General features: G+C 48.6%; 1 protein-coding gene across 1 annotated transcript in view; it reads left to right on the top strand.

Annotated features, from left to right (window-relative positions):
- TRPC5 (transient receptor potential cation channel subfamily C member 5) overlaps window positions 1–22,046 on the top strand; it is a gene marked incomplete at both ends in the record, with an annotated part of 64,875 nt that extends 42,829 nt beyond the window's left edge. The window contains 6 exons of the mRNA XM_084268973.1: window positions 436–758; window positions 4,575–4,770; window positions 18,701–18,907; window positions 19,085–19,126; window positions 20,531–20,620; window positions 21,312–22,046. Of these exons, the coding sequence (XP_084125099.1) occupies window positions 436–758; window positions 4,575–4,770; window positions 18,701–18,907; window positions 19,085–19,126; window positions 20,531–20,620; window positions 21,312–22,046 (1,593 nt within the window). The remainder of the gene's footprint in view (window positions 1–435; window positions 759–4,574; window positions 4,771–18,700; window positions 18,908–19,084; window positions 19,127–20,530; window positions 20,621–21,311) is intronic.
- Window positions 22,047–22,582: the final 536 nt, after the last annotated feature.

The raw sequence follows: 22,582 nt of genomic DNA, 5'->3' as shown, positions 1-22,582 counted from the left end.
GCCCCTGGGCCTGAAGAACATGCAAACCACGAATTCAGAATTCAAAAGGCCTGACTTCAAATTCAGGCTAAGAACAGCCATCATGCCAGAAGGCTCCAAAGACAAGCTGGTCCCACAACTATCCGTATTGGGGGGGAGGGTGATGGGTGGGGGGTTGTGGAGGGAGGCAGAGCGGGGTGTTAATATAATCCCCTAGGGAGAGTCCATAAGAAGGCCTCATTAAAATGAAGTCTCTGCCCTAATCAAGCCAGCGTCAGTTCTGAATCCCCACTGTTTGACAGTAGCTGAGGCTTCAGCATTTCCAAGTGCTGCTTGTGCCACCCATTCCTGTCAGTATTCCCATGGGAAGCAGCGGCATGAGCAGGTGGGACTTGCTCAGTTACCTCAGACTAATTCCACCACCATTCACCTTTCTACCCTTGTTATTTCTTTCAGTATAACGGCTCTCGACCGAGGGAGGAGTGGGAAATGTGGCACCCGACCCTCATTGCAGAAGCTCTCTTTGCAATATCCAACATTTTAAGTTCCTTGCGTCTCATATCCCTGTTTACAGCAAATTCACACCTGGGACCCTTGCAGATTTCTCTGGGACGCATGCTGCTAGACATCCTTAAATTCCTTTTTATCTACTGCCTGGTGCTTCTGGCTTTTGCCAATGGACTGAACCAGCTTTATTTTTATTACGAGACCAGTGCCTCGGAGGAACCCAACAACTGCAAGGGGATCCGATGTGAGAAACAGAACAATGCCTTCTCCACGTAAGACTCCCTTTCCTTCTGGTTTTAAGGTTGACTTCCCCAGTCCCCTGTCTCACCTGCCATTGCCTGCTGTCTGTCACTGCACTCCAAGCACCATTATTTATTCATTCCCCAGTAGGAGGGGAGGTGGTTGGCTGTGCAGGAAAGGTGTGAGCAAACTAGGGCAGACATTCTGCTGAGCTTTGCTGTCAGACTGACTGCTCTGAAGTGAGAGACAATCATTTTAGTTCTGGACCAAAGAGTCCCCTGACACAATCCCACAACTGAAATATCACAGTGGTTACATACAATTTCAGCATGTTTGAGAAAGGCACTGCCCTTCTGCCAGCATGGTTGTTCTGTCTGATTCAGGAGAAAAAGAGGGGAGGCTAAACAAAAGGTAGAAAACAGGGGGTAAATCTATGAAAAAAGGCAACAACAACAATCTCACGTGGGCCATTCTTGCACATACATGATGCCACGGGCTTCTCTGATTTCCTTGCAGTGGGGTGAGACTAAAATCCCAGCAAAACGCTTTCTGCTGGAAATGCTGATCCTTTCCTGAGATGTTGGCATGGAAATTGCTGTGATGACAGCTGGCAGGGCTGAAAGAGAGAGCACATGCTGAAAAATAACATGAATTGTCTTGCTGATGTATTTGTTTTAATTACTAATAGTGGAAATAATTATAATGATCAGCCCCCACCCGATTGTCCTTGCTGCTTGCACAGTACTTAGAGCACAATGGGAAGAGAAATAAATAAAGCACGGTGTAGGAAAGGGCCTCCGCCCTGCAAGCAAGCAAAACTAAACTGTTGTCCACCACTTCATGCTAAATTAAATAAAACTTGTCAGAACGCCCAATAATTCTCCACCCTTCCTCAGCTGAAGGCTGGAGGTTAAGAAGGGATTTCTGACAGATTTGCAGGTGATGGCTCAGGCCACGTGGCTGTGTTGGAAGAGGAAAGGCTCTACCATTGTCCCGTGGGCTCCCTCCTTCAATGAAGCTGGGGAATTTCATGGGATGGAGTCCAACCTTACAAGAGCATCGTGACCTGGTAGACCAGACGTGCTGCCATTCTGCCCTGCAGAGCAGGAACACCACAGGCTTGATTAATTTTCTCATTAAACCCATCTCTATCTGGAGGAAGTGAATGGAGCTGCGCCGCGCTAATGAAAAACAGAATTAAAGACTTCTGTCTTTTTTTTTTCTATTTTAATTGCTTCACATGCCCCAGCAATGTGTTGTGCTGCCCCTAATAACAAACACTGCTCCTTGATCTGTGGCCACACCAACGCAGCAGCCAGAGGGGCAAATGTTTGGCAGCACGGTTTGCTGAGGGCAGCTTCTTGCTCAGGAAGGGTCGAGCCCACAAAGCTGAGGACTAGAGCCTGCCTTTCCCTGGGGCTGCAGCCAGCAGACTGATTCAGGTCTCCTCTCTGCTGTAGGCCTGTCCCCATTGCAAACCAGTTGTGTCATGGATTTCACTGTCAGCAGGTGAGAGGAGAAAACAAGGGCAGGATCTGACCAAAGAACAAAGCATTTGGTCAGCAGGAAAAAATATAAACCCCAAAAAGCCCATCCTCAAGCCTCTGAGGTGGTGTGGTACCTTGGGAACCAGAAATGATACAGAACCACTTAACAGGAGTGTGCTCAGCTTAAATACAGACCGCAATTTCTCCCACCCCAACATTCAGTTTGAGCCCCCTGCCAAGGAGAACCAGCACAGAAAGGAAATTGAGGGGGCTCAGCCTTTAATGGCAGAGGTTTGTGTAAAACAAAATCGCAGCGGGAGGGGATCCATTAGGACTGAGGTCTCCTGGCAGGGGACAGAATGCTCCGCAGCTCCTTTTTGTTTGAGACTTGCTTAAGAAATTTATTTAACATGTTCTTAAAAGTTTAAATAGTTGTTATTAACACCCCCGGCACAAGCTGACATTTGGCCCCTGAGCAGAAGCACAGCATGGGCGACTGGCTGAGGAGGAGCAGCCTGCAGAAGGGGAAATTACACTGTTGGGCTGGGGGGGAGCGATGGCTGGAGCCTGTTCCAGCCAGAGCTGGTGGTACCGCCAGTCTGCTCAGAGTTCATCCCTAATGACAGAAGGAATGTAAAAAGCCTTCAATCAGTACCCTTTGATTCCCACTGGTGTTGCTGGGCTGTCACACAATAAGGTCTAATTTTGTAAGAGGAGGAGAAGCAGGACGCCGTTGGTGTTTGTACAGCGTGGTTGAACTGTGACACCTCTTTACTGGGGTGTTTTTCCCCTCTTGCTCCCAAAGGATGGGTTTAATCTTTTCTCCAGGAGGAAATTTTCTGCATCGCAAACACAGATCATGGAAAAGTAATATTCCTTTGTGACAGCCATGAGCTGAAGCCATGAATAATTTAAGGGCTTATGCTTTGGCCTCGCCATCCCTTAGAAAGCTGTGTCTACTGCTCAGGCAGACAATTGGAAAATAGGTTTACTGCTGTGACTCTGGCAACTGAAGGAGAGAGGAAGAAGAGGATGGGATGGAGGAAGTCACACCTTACAGCCTGCTGTGTCATTCTCACTCCCAGACTGATTTCAGCTTTATGATGGGAAACTGTCCACATTCTCTGTGTCTAAGCCCACAGCTTAATCACTCCTTTTAACTAAGTTAAAAGATAGCTTGCACTCCACCAGCTTTACTAGAGACATGCTTAGCATTCCTCAGTTAATCCTTATTTTAGCACCTCACTCAGTAAATCTAACAAGCAGCTTGACTTTTGGGAGGAAGGATTTGTGCTTTAAAGAGTCTTTTTAGTTGTGGCCAGTGAAAATCACAGATATGTCAACAAAATATAACAAAACTAAATACTCATATAAGGTGTGGGGTGCACGTGGAGCAGACACCTGGAGAGGCTGGGAGCACAGATTCCTGGTGCACCAAGTGAAATATCTGAATTATTTGTATTGATTTTTCTAGTAGGAGCGTTTGAACATACCTACTGACCTCAGGCCAGAATGGAAACTCTTAAACAGGCATATAAATGTCATTTTTTGATTACATAAATGCCATATTTTGGAAAGCCAAACCAAAGATGCCCAAATAGAGCAATTATTTAGATTGCTGATTATGTATTTGACGTGATTGCGAAAGGTCGCTTGTCTCTGGCTGAAGCAAATAGAGACCTGGGATGATCTCATCAGCTGTAAAGCACCGTGAGGTCAGGTCTAGTTCATCTATGGAAGGAAGGCTTCAAAAGAAGAAAACCTCTCCAGCTGAATTAATGTGATGACTCTCTTTCATCTGAGTCATTCCTGACCAGTTGCTGCAGCAGGCGAGGGCACCGCGCTGTGCTGGGCGGGGGCTGCTGCACACACCAGCCATAGCGACCGATCGGCCACATCCATCGCTGTCAGAGTGGGTCATAGCACGTTGGGCTGGTTCCTGGGCAGCCCAAGGAACTGCAAGCCCTCTGCCTATAACTGAGCAAAAAGTGCAAGGGGACTTGAGTTCCTGCATTCTCTACGTCCTGGTGTCTCTGTGCTGTGCCACAGTCCTGCTGTGCTAGGGGATAGGTTCCCTGAATGTGTAGTCTGCAGGCAGGTTAATGATGCAGGCACTGATTAAACAGGAGAGTTTATATCTTCAGGTGACAGTGGTATGACAGCATGGCAATTTTAATTAGAGAAAGTGTACTGTGGCTGTTCTTTGCATCTGTGTAGAGCAGGAAAGGGAACCTTGGGCAGCAGGCAGTTAGGCTCCTTGCATCTCACGGGGATGTCTGTGTGTTCCTCACCTGAACCAGACATTGTTTTCCATGCTCCTGTCTCAGGTAGCCAAGTAAAAAAATCTGCTTTTATTTGCAGGCTTTTTGAGACCCTCCAGTCACTCTTCTGGTCAGTGTTTGGGCTGCTGAATCTCTACGTCACCAATGTGAAAGCCAGACACGAGTTCACAGAATTTGTTGGAGCCACAATGTTTGGGACCTACAATGTCATCTCCCTTGTTGTGCTGCTGAACATGCTCATAGCCATGATGAACAACTCCTACCAGCTCATTGCCGTGAGTTATCTCCTTCGCTCTCTCTTTTTGCTTTGGATTTTTCCCTGTGTGCCTCATCTGTTTGGCTCGCAGCAAGTGTGCATCTTCTGGGATGCTGGAGACTGCTGCCCCCAGTTTCTGACAGCAGAGAGTTGGGATTTCTACTCACTACCCTGAATCACGCTTGCGGAGGAGGCTTTGCTCTGTTTGTAATGCTGCTTAGCTGGAAAAGGCTTATCAGCTGTGATCTGCCCTTGTCTTCTCCTGTAGAGTAACCTCACCTTGTCATTAGCAGCTGATTGGTTTTGTATCAGAGGGGATGCACAAGGAAGCCTCCCCCCTGTTACCTGATGGCTGGTTTTACCTCGGGCAGTGGGTGTTGTATATTGGTTTATCTCCTTTGCAACCAGTGTGTGTCAGGAGCCAAGCCCTGTATTTTTTTTTTATTCCACTCTTCCCACTGAAGTTAGATCATCTCCATCTGTAACACCAGCCAGTCTCCTGGCTCTGCAGACCCATCATCTCAAGGTCCCGAGTAACCTCAGTGGGGGCTGGGTGGGAGCTGAGCCTGCCCGGGGCTGCCGGCTGGCTCCAGAGCTGGGTTCAGACTCAACTTTATCTTCATTTGAATGTTCGAAGCTGGTCTCTCTGCTGTAATCTCATTCTGTGTACCTAAAAACCAATCTGTACATTGATGATTAAATTTGTCAACAGATTGGAAACCAAAGCAGCATGGCTCTGCATCCTAAGGCTCTTCAAGTAAACTGCACAGGAACTGTAAGGAGGGAAGCTAAGCCTTGTGTGCACCCTACCTAAGGTAAACTGGCAGGTGTTTACTTTCCAGTTCTGACACCGAACATGATGGTTTAGAGACAGTGAGGTGACGAAGTGTTACATCATCTGTGAAGATAAGAGTTAGGAAAGTCATTTGTGTCCTGATGGTCTCTCAGAAGTACAGGCAGGGACGAGGCTTCCTTTTCTGCTGGGGATGACTCTTGGATTTACTCTGGAAGATGGAGGATAAAGCAGGGGGAAAAAAAACACCCCAAAACAACAACAAAAAAATTTTAAAGCCTCTTCCCCCTCCCATAAAATAACCACAACAACAACAATAAGAAAGCCGAGCACCAGCTCTGCTGCTATTTCCATGCCCAGCTTCCTGGGCAAGTCTCTGGGTGGGCTCCTTCCCTGGCTAAGGCACCCGGAGGAGGCTCTGGGGCTGTCTGCCTGAACCTCCGCGGCTCCAGCGGCCCCCGTTTAGCTGTCCCCTCAGTCCCAGCAGAGCCAGTCGATCGGTGACGCGCTTGCCCATCGGATCTTTATCCCATTCAGAACTCCACTGACCTTCCAAAGCGGTTTGTCTCCAAGCTTTAAGTGCCTCCTCTTTGTTCAGTGCATTCCGGGGGGGCTGGAAACAAAGATACTCTCCTCGGCCACCTTCTGCCATTCTCCTTCCTTTATCATCGCCATCCAGGCTCGTCACTGACACAAAGCCCAACCCTCGGGTCGTTGGGAACAGCAGCACTGGCTATTCGCTGGGCTCAAACGCTCAGCGTTCTTTTCTCCGGAGTGATGCAGTGACACACCGGAACCAGCCCCGCAGAGACAGAGACCCGTCCTAACGACCCGCTGAAGGGGCCAGGCCAGAGCAGCTCCTGTAGCAGTGTTTTTGTGGCAGGCTCACAGCATCCTTCTGGGGACGAGCTTTCTTCATCCGCCTTCTAAGAGCAAACACCAATCCCAGAATCACAAGATTGGAAAAGACCTGTAAGATCATCGAGTCCAACCGTTCCCATCCTGTGCTAAAGCATATCCCTGAGCACCTCATCTACCTGTGTGTTAAACACACCCAGGGGCAGTGACTCAGACCCCTCCCTGGGCAGCCCTGACAACTCTTTCAGTGGAATTTTTTTCCCCTCACATCTGCTCTGACCCTGTCCTGGGGCAGCTTGAGCCCATTGCCCCTTGTCCCATCTCCTGTCCCCTGGCTGAAGAGACCATCGCCCACCCCTCTGCACCCTCCTGTCAGGTCAGTGGAGGTGGGGATAAGGTCTCCCCTCAGCCTCCTCTTCTCCAGACTGAACACCCCCAGCTCCCTCAGCTGCTCCTCATAGGATTTGCCCTCCAGCCCCTTCCCCAGCCTGGTTGCCCTTCTCTGGACTCATTCCAGGACCTCCATGTCCTCCTTATGGTGAGGAGCCCAGAACTGGACCCAGCACTTGAGGTGCAGCCTCACCAATGCCCAGTACAGGGGCACAATTCCCTCCCCAGACCTACTGGCCACACTATTTTTGATGCAAAACAGGATGCCATTGGCTTTCCTGGTCACTTGGGCACACTGCTGGCCCATGTTCAGCCTGCAGTCACTCAAGTCCTCCAGGTCCTTCTCTGCCTGACAGCTCTCCAGCCAGCCTCCCCCCAAATTAATCTCTTCCCTGCGAAAAACAGCTCATTAGTGAATGTTGAGCCCCACAGCTGTGGGTCACTTTTCAACCTCCTGAAATCAGGGCTATCCCCTTTCTGAGCCACAGCAGACTGGTTGCTCAACCTGGTATTCCTTCCTGCAGTCACCTATGTTCCATTGAGCACACGTGGGATGGCAGCATTCCAGGGAGGTGGGGAGGACCTAGAGGTCCTTGGAGTGGGGTGGGGTCTTCTTCTCAAATACATCAATAGGAAGTGCTGTGCCATGTGCAGGACTCCACAGAGAAACAAAATGAGCTAGGGATGGGGGATGAGAGTGCACCTCAGCTTGTTGGGTTCTGTGCGGTGGGGTGGCCAGGGCATCTTCATTAATTCCACTCGTTAATGAGCTAGCAGCACTGCTGCATCCTCCCCTCCTTTCTTCCAGGGACACATAACTCGTTTGTAGCAGTTACTCTCCAGGTTAGCTCTTCTCCCTGTCTCACAGATACAGGAATGGCTGCTATGGGGTTGGGGGAAGGAGAACCTAAGCTGCTCTTCTTTCACCCCAGCCTGACTCCCCGGTGAGGGGCTTGGGAGCCAGTTAAACGCTGAGGGCACACAGCATGAAGCCAGGGCATCTGTGCCAGCCAGAGCGTGGCAAGCAGAGAGTAAAGCCTCTGCACAGCTTGGAGTGACTCCTGACTCACAGGAGGTAGAATTGTTCTGCCGTGATTTTGTTGGGGTTTTCCACTAAGCTCTTCCAGACTCCAGCAGATACATTTTTTAGGGGTGCCCTGAAGCAGTTTCAATATTGATTTTTTTTCATGCAGTCTGGTTTTTTTCTCTGCCAAGAGCTGTTATGGGAGACACCTTTTCACCAGCAAAGCAAACAAAATCCAAACACAGGAGAAGAAGATCAGAACGTTCTATATGAGCAGCACTGGACACTATGCACTGCCCAGTCTCTCAGCTCAATGCCTTCCCAGACCCAAACAGAAATACCATCAGCCTGATGAATAGAGAGGAATACATCACAATGACAGCAGGAAGGACAACAGAACTTATCTGAGAGTAGCCAGGTGGCTCCATCACTCCTAAGTGGCAGAAAGTAAGAGTGGGTAATGAGGACCCTTTATGTGATAGGCCATTTCTCATCGAATTGCAAGTTGGCTTCACCTGAAGTTATAAAATCCTTCTGCCAGTTTGCAATTCACTTATATTTTTCCAGAACAATGTGGTAGTGGGTCCCAGGGCACAGGTGCATTTTGCAGGGAAGGAGCAATCTACATGTACTTTCTGAAAACACGTTCCTTACGGACACATCCCTGATGTCCTGGGAAGTCGGGCAGGAATTAGTCACTGGAACTGTACCAACAGTTCTGACTCTGCAGTCGCAGGAGCAACAGGAAGCAAGATTGATGGAAGTAGAGCAGCTAAAACCCATCACACAGGAGGGAAACTGTAGGGCTGGGAGCTCCATAATCGGAGTTCCAGGTGAGTTAGAGTGATAAGCGGCGCACAGCGGCACTGCAGCACCAGGCATCCCGCTGGCACGCTAAGCAGAGATGTCAGCACTTGCAGCTCTCAGGTGTTTTAGGGAAGTACAGCGATGCCTTATTCCCCAGGGACAGCGTCACACCAACGTAGGTCTGAGAAAAACTTGGACTACTGTGCATGGAAGCGAAGGTCTTGCCCCTTCCTGTGCGTAACACGTGGTGTCAGTTTGGCTTTGCTCCAGCACCACACTAGGTTACAGAGTGTGTTGTACTTTGCATCCTCTTGTTGCTTTTTTAGTATCTTATCTCAAGCCAGTTCACCTCCAGCAGCCCTCACTGCACATGACAGCTGCAGGTTTAACTTTTAAACTGTAACTCTACAACCAAATGGAAAAGTAGCTGCCAGCATCTGACTGGAGAGATTGGGCCTTGGGCACCAAGCTAGGAGTGCAGCTTCAAAGGAAGGGATGAAATCAAGTGGATTAGCACATATTGTGGAGGACAAGAATGAAAGTAATAAACATTCTGCACGGCTGAACAAAAGCTGTAAGCAAACAGGAACAGTTGGTCTGTGGGGCTAAAAAGAAGGGATCAGTGTCAGGAAGTTTTGAATGGAAGTGTAGGGATGCCACATGTGGAATTTTTTCCATTTTTGCAGAACAGAGAGCTTAAAAGTTAAAGCAGAGGGGAATAGAAAGGTTTTTCAGCTCCCCATTACATTGTTTCCGAGATGACTTTGCATTTCCCCCAGGAGGTAGGATCAAACCTTTTTTTGATCTACAATGAACAAGAATTCCTCTGGTTTTCTGTACCAGCCAAGCTCCTCCAGCAGCACAGCAGTAACCACTATGCAGTTTCATTCACACCAGCGGCAGAAATTCTCCTCCCCACTGGGAGCTCTGACCCTCAGGACCCTCAAAAAACCGCTGTACCTCCTTTGCTCACATGACCTGCACAGTTACTGGTTCATGGGTTTGCAAAGGAAGAAGTTTACAAATCAAACAGTTTCCACAAGCTGAATAGTCCCTGCACGGGGCAGATTTGGGGAGGCAGCTCATCCCCCCTGTAGAGCCAGCTCCAAAGCCTGGACTCAGATCTAAGCTATTGTAAAGCATCAGGAAGCATTCGTCTCACAGGCCCCATTTCAGAACCATTAATTTGAATTTCTTAAGCAGAAATTGAGATGTGTTTGTTTTTTAACTCTGTCATAGAGCAGGAAATGAAATTAAGCCCTTGTTACGCTCTTGTTGCCAATGTGAGCTGGGATTAATGTCTCTTGAAGCTTTTTATGGTGTAGCAAAACAACTAGGCTCTAGAAAGGGGGCTTACACAGTAGTCCTTTGGTTTGCCACTGGAACAAAATACCACTGTTTGTCGCCCAGTTTTCTGGCCCTCTGGGGCTCCCACTGACCCCTCCCCACATCCCACTGCCCACTGCCCAGGGGCAGACCCTGTGGCCCAGGTGCCAGGCTGTATGCTGGAGTCTTCTTCATTCTACAATACAGCTGTGATTGCTTGAATCTCAATCACTGTGCTCCCCGAGCTCACCCGGGTCATTAGCAATAATTAACAGAATGGGAAATTCTCCTGAATGGCCTGGGTACCTCTTGGGGCATCCAGACAGGCCGATCTCTGCTGCACTTTGCTCTGAGTGACACCTGGGAGACACGCTGGGCTCCTGCTCTCCAGTTCCCTCCCATGGAGCTGTAGCATGTCTTTCAAGGAATGGGATTGATTCCCAAGGCCAGGTGCTCTCTCTGGAGCCTGTGACTGGACCCCAGCAGATTGTTACTTGGAAGTGAAGGGAAATGCATGGCAGTGGTGGCACACTGTGAGATACCAGACGCTGAGAGGCCTGTGTGTGAAATTAGCCCTGGAGCTTTGCTGTAGACTGGCAGGCAGCTTAATTGCTTTTTGTTAGCAAGCTAAAGTATCATTTGAAGGTGTAGAACTGTTTGTCTTTTTGCTGGCTTTGGCCTAATTACATATAACCCGTGGACTGGAATCAAGTTGTTAATATTCATCTGGTGTGTGCAGAGCCTTTAAAATGGAAGCACTCGATGTGCCCTGACTTCACATGCTGCATCTTTCTTCTGTTGGCAGACTTGCCAAAGCTAATTCTCCATCCTAGGGCCCAGTCCTGCAACCCCTGGCTCATACGAGTGTTGTCAGTGGGGTCAGAAGGTTCATCCTTTCCTCTTGTTTGTGATCTTCCAAACCCCAGACATCATCCAACCCCATGTACCACCATGGCCAGGCCACTCCACAGCTCATCCACAGGAGCTGAAACATTGCATTTAAGTAAAAAAACCCCAAGATGAGCTTGCAATCGACCCCAAATTAAGATATCCTAGGGAATTTGCTGGCATTCATAGGAGCAGGTTCTTTTCCCTTCGGTGTAGTTTGCACACCCCGTGCCCCCACATGAAGGTCAGTAACTCCCTGCCCGTTACGTGCAAAGCAGCACAGTGAGGTTTGCTCTTACTACATGATAGGAGCTGAAGTATCCAGATGGAACCACATAGGTTACAGCCCCCTGCATTATCCCATCTTTTATTTAGGCCTGACAAGCTCAATTAGCATTATCTTGTGCTTCTGCATCGAGGGGACTTGGTTTAAAAAGGCAGAAGAGGAAAAGGGAAAGATAAAGGGGAAATATTGCTGAGGAGAAAGCAGTGAGAAACGAAAAGGGGTTTATAGAAGAAGAGCCTTCACCTGATGGAGCAGCGGGAACAGCTATATTAAGAATCCTCTGAAAAATGACTCTTTAGATGCCAGGCCTTCACAGGTTTCCTCTCCAGCATGCTACAGCCTAGCAAATAAGCTGCTGGTGATTACATAGGTGAAAGAGGATACATGCATCTCATTCATTAAGCAGGAAGGTGTCTAATAACCTGGATGCTGTGCTGCAGCCTCCTTGCCCACATTTCTGTCCTCCCACCTGGTCCCCTGCAGCTCCTCAGCTGCAGACGCTGCCTCTGGAGCCTGGGGAAGGAAGGGGCTTTGGCCTGGGACCCACTGCTGTCTGCACAGCTCAGGATTCCCTTGGATACTGGAGCCATCTCATACACGTATAACGTTCCCTTTCTTGTGGCTCAAGGGTGCAGCGAAACAGAAAATCACAGAATCACAGAATCACAAGGTTGGAAAAGACCTTAAAGATCATCAAGTCCAACCATTCCCAGCCTGTGCTGACCCATATGGATGTTAAACACATCCAGGGATGGTGACTCAACCCCCTCCCTGGGCAGCCTGTTCCAGGCCCTGACAACTCTTTCAGTGGAATTTTTTTCCCCTCACATTTGAGCTGACCCTGCCCTGGGGCAGCTTCAGCCCATTGCCCCTTGTCCCATCTCCTGTCCCCTGGCTGAAGAGACCATCGCCCACCTCTCTACACTCTCCTGGCAGGGCAGTGGAGGTGTGGATAAGGTCTCCCCTCAGCCTCCTCTTCTCCAGGCTGAACATCCCCAGCTCCCTCAGCTGGTCCTCAGAGGATTTGCCCTCCAGCCCCTTCCCCGTCTGGTTGCCCTTCTCTGGACTCGCCAGGACCTCGTACAAAACGATTGGGGTGTTTTGCTGGGATTTTTCATTTTTGAGCAGTTTTTTCTGCTGAGGTCACATGTTGTGTCGCTGTGCAAGCGAGTGGATGGACTTACAGAGGTGCTGGGCACCCGCTTCTCCCACTGGTGCTGTATGACCTTTACAGACTCAGTAATAAGAGTCCAGCTCCACTCCTTTGCTGAGGAAGGGCAGCTTATGAACAGGCATAAGAGAGCACAAGACTAAAGCCTTTGGTACCTGAGTACAGGTACGTGGTTTCGGTGCTTACTGTGGGAGCTGGGAATTCGTATTTTATTTGTTTGGTTGCTTAAGGAAGGGATATAAGGGGCGTGGGGGTGGGCATAAAAAGGCTGCAAAGCCTAAGGATGTGAGGGTGAGGCTCAGAGCTTTGACTTGGGAAGTTCCAGGAACTCCCAGGGTCAGGCCAGCAATGAATTTACAGTTACTGCCCTTCTGGGCAGCACAGTGCGAACAGGTATTCTAGGAAACATTACTGTAGCACAAGAGTCAGTGGCAAAGACCATCCATCAGAGCTCAGGTTTAACAGTTACAAATGGCCCTAAATAGCATGTTAAATACCTAAATAGCCCTTTAAATGCCTTTGTCACAGCTGACATCACTTTTCGCAGCCGAAATCACTTCCTGGGATTTGATTCATGTGTGGATCCAAACTGTGATTTTTCTTCTTGGGACTAATTTTTCTTGGGGGAATAAAATAAAATAAAGAAAGAAAGAAATAAAGAGGGCTACAGAGAAGTACCTGGCTTTCCTTTGTATCCAGCTCCCACCAGTCCAGCAATAAATTTGAAGACATTTCTTCCTTCTTGGAAGAGTCAAATCCCATCTTGGCCAGCTCTGCAGGAAAAAATCAAAGATAATATTCTGGAAATAGTGCCAGTAGAAACCAGCCACAGCTCCCCTCTTCCCCCCCCCTTTTTTTTTTTGCCATGGTACTAAGAAAGTCATCAGCACTGAAGTTCCTTGAGTTAGATATCCCTTCTCAGCCCACCATTTCTCTGCAGACATGTGTGAATTACTTGGTTTTGACCTGGCTGGAGGTAGTTAACATTATCAGCACAGATACACCTTATCTCTCTGACTTTTAGCATGAAAAGAGGCTCTTATCAGGCAGCAATAAAGGAAAGAGAAAGGATGGCAGGAAGAACAAAGCCTTAGTGATATCTTTCTCATTGTTTCTTCCTGCTGAGACTTTTTCAGAGAGCTGTTTGTCTGCATGACCTTCCCACTGCTCTGATATATTTGACTATTAAAATAAAAACTGAACTGTGCTGCAATATGACTGAAGAAAAGGTGTCAGTTCCAGTAATTTAACTGCACTAAAGCAAGCAGGAACCAGAGTTCTCTGTTTTCTCAAATACAATATTCCCTGGCCTTCTCATTAGCTGCTTCCATCCAACTCGCGATGGGAAATGAAAGGTAATTGATACACAACACCTAAATGCACTGTGGAATGCAGTGCACTGCAGCCATAACAAAGATGTTAATGGTAAAAATATTCTGTGCAAGGAAGATATAAATAGCAGAGAAGCTGAGATGTTAAAGCACACATCTTCCAAGTACAAACAAACTCATTCCCCAGAGCTGGGAAGCTCAGCCAGCTGTTTTGGGGGAAGCGATGGCCAACGCACCAGCCCCTCTGATGGGTCTGCTGGGGGTCACTCAGGAGGCAATGACCTGACCCTGTGTATTCAGAAGCCACTTGTGGTTTGCTTTACCCCCTTTCCATACTGTCTCTGGAGTCCTTTGCCCATCCCATTATAAAGGATGTCACCATGCTACGTGTCTCCCTGACGCTGAACTGGCCATTCCCTCGAGCTGTCTGAAGACATGGACCTCAGCCATGGCACGAGTTTTTCCTGAATCCCTCTGTTAGTGCATTCTTTTATGGGCTCTACTGTGACAGGGATCTTCATCCAGCTTTCAAGTATCCCATTGATGGCTTATCTGAAAAGTTTGCTCTGTAAAACTTTCAGTTTGGGTTTTTTTCCTCCCTGTTTGATTTCCTCGCCTTGCTGCCTCCTGCTCTTTACCAGATAAGGATGGCTCCTTTCCAAAGCCAGGTCTTTACCCGTGTCCTGGCCCAAGAATTCACTTTTCTTGTCCCCCAGTGCTGGCATTTATTTATGAGTACTTCTTCAGGACCTGCCTCTGCTGCATGACCATCCTTTTCCTTCCCTGGGCTGGAGCCAGAGAGCCCCTGCCTTGCCCCTGCCTGTATGCCTGCGTGGCGTTCCCGTGCCTGGGGTTTGCTTTATGGCTCTCCAGGCACATTTCCCTCACGCTCCTTTGCTCTGTGTGTGCTGGTTGCACCAGCTGAGGGCTCATTCTCCCCAAGGGCTGGGCCACAGGCTGCTCAGCTTGGTGTGGGGGTGCTGTGCTGCCCCGTGCGGGTGCCCAGTTCCGGCTGGGCCTCCGTCTGCTTCACCTCCTGCAGCGTGAGATTTTGTGCTGGATGCCATTTTCATCTCTTCTCTGGCCATCTCATTCCCTGACTGTTCTAATTGCTTTTTCTAATGCTAGATTGTCCTCCTTCAGTAATTTTTCTTGTATTATTTTTTTCAGATTGATCCTATTAAGTTCTTATCCTTCAGTGTGTCACCCCCAGCTTTGAAAGCAAAGTCATTTGTCGTCAGCTGCAGCTGAATTACCTATGCATTAATTGCCTTTGTAGATCCCTGATTTTTCTCATAGACTTTTTTTTTTTCTTTCTATGACATATTTTTTCTTTGGAAAATATTAAGCACCATTTACCTCAAATAACCTGCTTGGATTCTTGCTGCTTGCTTCTCTGAGCTTGTCATTAAACCCCCCCCCAGCTCTGCTGATGTTATTACTGGTCTGCCCAACACATATTACAAAATTAACAGCTTTGAAACACACAAGAGTTGTCTGTGTCAGGTTCTGTAAAGATTAACTTTCTCCTGACCTTGTTTCTGCACTGCTTTCTGTTCAAGGGACACAAGGGTGTATTTCTTGTGCTAGGCTGCTGGAAAGCCATCCCCGAGGCACCTCCTGTGCCATGTCCTGCTCTGGGCTCAGCAGAGTGCTAGAGATGCACAAGATAGAGATAGGCTAAGTGCTTTAATGACTTCTCCTACACCTCATAAGGCAGCCAAAAAGCACCTTTGAAGTTCCTGTGCCCTCAGGCAGGGCAGTAGGCTGCGGGTACCATATGTCAGCGAGCACCTTTTAAAGGCGAATGCTGCATCTCCTCCTTCCTAGAGGAAAGTACTACAGCTTGGGCACTTCCTTATCTTGTGGGGCTGCTGGTGACAACCCTGGGCACAGCAGTGAAGAGCAATCCTGCTGCTCCTGATGTGGAAATCACACTGGCTTCTGGCAGCACTCCAGGCCAAACCAGGAATGCCTCCCTCTGAGGCGCTTGGCCACAGCCATCCAGCCAGGTCCTGAGGGCATCCTCACAGGTACTTACACCTGCATCAGGTGGCAGCAGCCTGATTTCCAGCTTAACCCATTGACTGTTACACAAAGAAAGACAAGAAAGGTGCACACAGCCCTTTTTGGGCCAGCTGGAAAGATGCTGGATATCATTACACATAACTCTTTCCAAACAGGCATGGGGATGATTTGCATCCCAGGAACATCCTCCCTCTTAGAGGGAGGGGCAGAAGCCATGGTGCACCTGTGTAGTGTACAGGAGCTTCAGCACACCAGTATCTTGTGGCTGTTCCTCAGTGGAAGAGTTTGAAGACCACAGAGTGCCTGGCTGCCATGCAGTACCATCATCCCAGTGTTCAGGGTTAGCTGGGCCTTTGTACCAGGGCTCCTCACCCAGTGCCACCCACTGTGTACCATAGCGCAGGGAGCTGCTGTAATCCATTCCAGCCTGTCAGCCCTGAGCAAATGTCAACCCAGGACTATTCCAGTGCTGTCAAGCATCATGGGATCATGCTCCTATGCCCTGACATGTCACAGGCCTCCCACAGGACAGCCCTGTGCTTCAGCTCCTACGTGCCAAGGCGAAAATCCCAATGTTTCCCTCTATCAGCTTCCCAGCCACAAAGGAGCTGAAACACTAAACACATGGAGAGGCTGAGGAGTGTAGGGACTGAGGCAGCTGTAGCCATCTCATACAGAGAATGGGAGCGTTCTTCCATGTCTGGGTCGGCACCAGCTGAGAGGCTGGCTGCTGTACGGCCCAGTGTGTTCCAAACCATATGGGCCAGCAAGGAGACAGCGATGGGAATCTTTACAGAAAACATTTTGCAAAATGTAAACAACAGATTCTCTACACAGAGATAAAGATGGAGATTAATGCCTGAATTATCCTGGATAATTAGTGTAGCAGGTAATTATTTAAAATCTGGCACATCTGTGGATACATCACATTGACTGAATTAGAAAATCCTCACAACTGCTGCAGTAAGATGGCTTCAGCAGTCCCAGGGGAAAATCTTCCTGGGAGATTAATTCTCACTTCAAATGGCAGAGATTTGCAAGAGGATTATGTGGCCAGTGTGACACATTGGCATTGTCACTGTAAGTGATACAGGCTTTTTCCTCCCAGAGAAGCCGAGCGCTGGTTTCTTTGGGTTCGTGTGTTCTCTGAGCTGAGGACTCAGCCCCCTTAAGCAGCAGATTGTTTGATAGCTGAAATGAGGAGCAGTGCTTGAAAGAAACCAGTGACAAGAACAAGGGCAGCAGCAGCTAGAAGAAAGGACAGTGAAATCCAGATGTGGGTTTGACTCCCTAAAGCAGCAAGGTCACACACAGAGCCAGGGGCACGTTTCTTTAGCTCATTACAAACGTCACCAGAAAGCTGCTGCCTAAGAATGAAGATCCTGTTCTTTCTGTGCAGTGGGTCTGCCTGAAGCTCCCCACTGCCACCCAGCTCCATTCGAGGTGTGACAGCACCTACACCTCCTCCTGTGCCCTCTCTCTGGAAACCCCCCAGGGTCCCATCCGTGTCCCCTGTCTGTCCCTGGGCTCTGTTTCCCTGCAGCACAAGGCCCAGGCTCGTCCATCACTGGGGTAGCTTTGGCTTAGATGCAGAGCAGGCTCAGCCCTCCAAAAGGTAAATCCTGTGCACAAAGCCCTAGGGTCAGCGTTCCTCAGGGGCCATGCCATGCCTCATGCACTGGCTGCAGCTGCCGAGCGCTGCAGGTTTGAATTGGGCATCAAAGGGTTGCTGAAGTGTTGTACTCCTGCTACTCAGCACAAGGAGGAGAGTTAGGAAAGCTGCAGATTTCCCTGCTTACAGCTCTGGAGAGAGCTCTAACCCAGGAAATGGTGGTACCTGGCACATGGAGACATTCTTGGGAAAATTGAAATGCCTCTTTGCTGTGTATTTCCAACACAAAACTGCTGCCAGGAGCTCTCAGCTGATTTGCTCCGGTTCTCAAAACATCAAGGTGAGTAATTGAGACAGGCTGAGTTTGTAAACCCTGGGGAATTCACAGCAGCAGCAGAGAGAGAGAGAGAGAGAGAGAAACGATACTCTGAGCTTTGTACAGAGGGTCTGTCTTTTAAGAGAGGTCATACTGCATTTGTTGGCTGAGACTAGGCAGGAGGAAATACAGGTGGGGCTGAAGCCAGCATCCAGCAGCCTTGCCCACAGACACGTTCAGATCAACTGGGACTTGTCCAGACCAACTACAAAACATCCCCAGTGAGGAGCTCCTGCTGTGTCACGGTGCTGCCCTGCACCTGCCTTCAGCCCCAGCCAAACCCACATTGGCTCCTTAAGCTGATCTTTAAATTAAATGAAAGAATGAAAAACCCAACCACTGTGCAGAAAGATGTAGCCCTTCCCTTCCCTCCCCTCATCTGCAAGATGAGGCTGACCCCAGCTCACCACAGCCTCCTCTCAGGTAGCTCTAGAGAGTTAATGGTGCCATTACCTTTCCACCTTTCCTCTGTTGGGATGAAAGCTGCTGGAGCACAGCAAGGCAGCACGGTGATCCCGTCTGCACAGGGATAATGCAGAGGCAAGACTGAAAACAGGGCACGTGTAAAACATGTCACTTCCTTGCAAGAGCTGAATTAATGGATGCTATTAAAACCCCAAACAAATCAAAAAGTGCTACAAAAGATCTCTTTTCCAGAGAAGAATGTGAGAATTCATTGGATTTGGACATGAGAAAGAACAGCCTGTGGTAATAAAAGGGCTAATACAGAGCAGAGTAAGAAATGCGTCGTCTTCTCAGGTTGGCACATCAGCCAGCTCAGCTTCCAAAGGACCAGCTGGGGTTTAGCATGTGGAATTCTTTTTGCTGAGTATCACTCTCACCTCTTCTCTTAGTGGTTGGTATTTTTACAGCCTGGCTCCAGTCCACGCTGATTATTTTTGTTACCTCCCCCCCACCGAGGGAGATGGAAGGAGCGATAGGGCTCTGCCTGCAGCTGGAGAAACTCTTTGCTGCTCTCAGGTCCCCTTCTCAGCCGTGGGCAGTTGCCCCAGGAAAGCCTGCCTGAAGCTGGTGATAGTCTCTCTCCTTCTCTCACAGGACCACGCGGATATCGAGTGGAAGTTTGCACGGACGAAGCTCTGGATGAGTTACTTTGATGAAGGTGCCACTCTGCCTCCTCCTTTTAACATCGTCCCAAGTCCTAAGTCAATCTGGTACCTCTGCAAGTGGATTCACAATCAGCTGTGCCCAGGCAACGACTCCGACAATGAACAGAAGAGGCATGAAAACCTCAAGACGTTCACTGTAAGGAGCCACACGGTTTTGTGCTTCATTTTTAGAGGGTGCTTGTGTATGTTCAGGGGTACAAGGGCCCCTGCTCTGCTGGTGCAGCAGAAGGTGTCTGGATTGTGACTTGGGAAGAGGCTCAGGGGCTCTAAAGATGGGGCTCAAGGGGTAATGTGTGTGCCTTTCTCTCTGCAGGAGCGGCACGCTGACAACCTGATTCAGAACCAACATTACCAGGTAACTCCTGAGCACGAGACAGCTTTACTCCTCTTCCTGCTGATTTCTAATACCTTGGTTCCTCCTTGCTTCTGGAATGTATTTTGCTAAGCGTAGGTCCTCTAAGGGGATGTTTGCTTATGGTGGATTAAAACATTTCCTCATTAGAGGTGGGATGGTTCAGTAAATCCCTCCCAGCCTTTCGCCCCCTCTGAAGCAGGGGAAGACTTGCCAGGTTTCAGCCTGGATGCTGCAGTCAAAGGTGACGTCCCTGTTCCCATCAGAGGGATCAGGCTGTCACACCATCCTGATTAAAACTGCTTCTGCAGCATTCTTACAGGCTGATGAACTGTTCCTCTCCTGCTCTTTTTTATAAGGCATCCCCAGCTCAAATGGGGCTTGGGATTGTCTTTCACTTTGGACAGCTCAGGAAGGAGGAATGGTATCTCTGTTGAGTGTTGCTGGGTTTGTTTATTCTCAGCCTGCCTGTCATCAGGAACTTCTTAAAGTCAACCTACAAAAGGATGAAACTGTTAAAAACACCAGCATCAGCACCTGAATTCTTTGTGTCCAAACCACTTGTAACTTGTCTTAAGATATCTCCTACTTTTAGGAGAGTATTTCTGTCTGAAGTTGGTATCAACTGTCGCCTTTGACCACAGACCTTTGGTACTCTCTGACAGCACAGCACAGCTTATGGGTACCAGCAGTAGGATCTCTTAAAAAACTTGCCAATAAAACCTCAGTGCAGAGACCATCTTCCTACTCGGTGCTCCTCAGGCTCGTTATCCCTATTTGTGAACTGGGGCAGCAAAGGAAGGTTTGGAGTAGCCTCTTCTCTAGACAGTGATTGAGCTCACGTAGGATGGCACAGTTCAAAGTACCAGTTTGCTTATGTAAAGCCTACAGGGAGGCACAGGAACAGAGCAAAAGGGACCTCATCCCACCAAAGATCTGTCCTGGAACAGCACGGGTGCCGCAGAGGAGGGGAAGCCCTTCGAGAAGGGTGTGATTCAGTCCTCCAGCACTGGCTGCAGACACTGCTGCAGCACTGCAGCACTTCCAGACGCTTGATACACAACCTTCAAACAGCAATCTCAGCCTGTCAGGATACACAGTCTTAAATCCTTCAGCAGCTGAGATTAAATGGCTTGAAGGGGTTTAAGAACCTCAAGAATTTATTCTCACCATCTTTTATGCACACAAAACAAATACCAAATACCTGCTGGCTGTAGTTACCATTCGAGGCAGGAGGTGTATATACCCCTTGCCAAAGGTTTGCACTGCTTAAGAGAAAGGATTGTGTTCCTGAGGAGAGTTTCTTTAGACAGCAGAGTCAGGAGAGCTGCTGTCAGGAGGGACGTGGTAGGAACAGAGTTTGGTCTGAGCCAGCAGTCGAATCACTCCTATTGTTTCCCATTCCAGGAAGTGATAAGAAATCTTGTGAAAAGATATGTTGCAGCAATGATAAGAACTTCCAAAACCAACGAAGGCTTAACTGAAGAAAATTTCAAGGTAATTTATTGTTTCTTAATAATAATAATAATATATTATATTAATTCAAGTAGCCACTTGCTGAGTTCACAGGAACTCGTTAAGATGATTTGTAACCTGCTGTGGAAACAGGACTGCTACTGGAGCTGGGAATGTGAGAGACATGAATGTGGTGGCTTTTTGAGCAAAGGATATTATTATCTGAGTGTCTTCTATGATCATCTCCCAGATTTTAATATACAGCATGTTACATAGACAAAAGCAGTGGAAAACAGTAGCAGTGAAATATCTGATTTGAGTCAACATGCCATTCCGAATCCTAACCTGGAGCCAGAGTAAGTGTGAGAACACTTCCAAAATTAAAGCTGGGCCGGCGAACTACACAGGACCCCTGCCCCATTTCTAAATCTTAGCAGCGTTTCCCCTCTCAGTAACTGTCTTGTTTGCCTGTTGTTGAGGGTTTGGGGTCGGCTGGGTGGGTCAAGAGGGCCAAGACCCACAGCCTTTGGAGACAAAGGTCTCGAGGTCTGCAGCTCTCAGGATCACTGGCAATGTGTGTGGTGTGCCACTGAGTAACGAAGACGAAGGCAACGCTCTTGTACGTATGAGCTGCTACCAGCATCAGGCACAACTTTGAATTCCCAAGGGAACGTGATCATTTCATGTCCCCAGTAAAGCAGCTGAGCCTAATTCCTTTCTTCTCTTGCCCTAGGAGCTGAAACAGGACATCTCCAGTTTCCGCTATGAAGTTCTCGACCTTTTAGGAAACAGGAAGCCCCAGAGGAGGAGTTATTCTACCAGCAGCACAGAGGTGTCCCAAAAGGATGAAGCGAATGAGGAGGTTGCTGGAGAAAAATCCAAAGCCAAAAGCGTGTCTTTCAATGTAGCCAACAAAAAAAAGGACTTCAACGTGTCTGCTCTCATTAAAACCATGTCTGGGATCGATATGGTGGAAGAGAAGCCAAAAAGCAACGGGATCAGCAAGCGCTCCTTTGTCCGAAATGGAAACCGAGTCCAGAGGCTTTCCAGCTCCAAGAAGGAGTCCTTTAAGAGACTGGGCCTGCTCTTCTCCAAGATGAATGGCCACGTACCTGAACCAAGTTCAGAACCCATGTACACTATTTCAGATGGGATTATTCAGCCACACTACATGTGGAAAGACATTAAATATTCTCAGATCGATAAAGGAAAGGAAGAGAATTGTTCCAAAAGTGAACTTAACCTCAATGAGGTGGATTACAGTGGGAACACAAGACTCACGGGACAGAGCAAGGAGTGCCCTGTGGTTTGTACCAGCTCCCTTCACTGTGCTTCCAGTATTTGTTCCTCTAATTCTAAACTGATAGACTCCACAGAGGATGTGTTTGATTCCTGGGGAGAGGCTTGTGACTTGTTTATAAACCAGTGGAAAGATGGGCAGGAGGATCACGTTACAACTCGGCTATAAGTAAGGCTGTAACCCTCACTGGACAGCTCAGCCCAGTATTTGTAAGCGCTCTCATCCCATCCAGCATCACTTTTTCTGTCCATGGGCCGAAAAACAAAGTGTAAAGCTCCTGACATCAGCCCACTTACAGCCAGCTCCACCTCTTTCAGTTACTTTTTCTTGGTTTTTTACACTCTCAGATGTAAACTAAAGGTCTCACCATTCATAAGGTCCCTGCAAACCACAGGAGTCCCTCAGATGCAGTCTGTCTTCACACCCCACGGACTCCAGACACGCTGGTGGCTGAGGACAGGAGTTCTCCCACTCTCTCCTCCCCGCCGTCCCACCGCCACTGGGTTGTCCCTGCTGCTGTCCAACGGGATGGGCTCTGTGTCCTGCTCCATACTCCCCATGGGCACAGCCAGTGGGTGAGCAGGACACTGAGAATCGTATTTAAAATCTTTCCAGAAAGGGTTTCGACTTGTAACCGGCTTTCTGTTTCCTTCCAGCAATACGACCTCGGATTCTTTTGGTTGTGTCTTTTTTCAGGTGGTTTA

The sequence above is a fragment of the Gallinula chloropus genome (genome assembly GCF_964237585.1).
Source record: "Gallinula chloropus genome assembly, chromosome: 11".
In the NCBI taxonomy this organism is placed as follows: domain Eukaryota; kingdom Metazoa; phylum Chordata; class Aves; order Gruiformes; family Rallidae; genus Gallinula; species Gallinula chloropus.
This window is presented reverse-complemented; position numbering and strand designations above follow the sequence as displayed.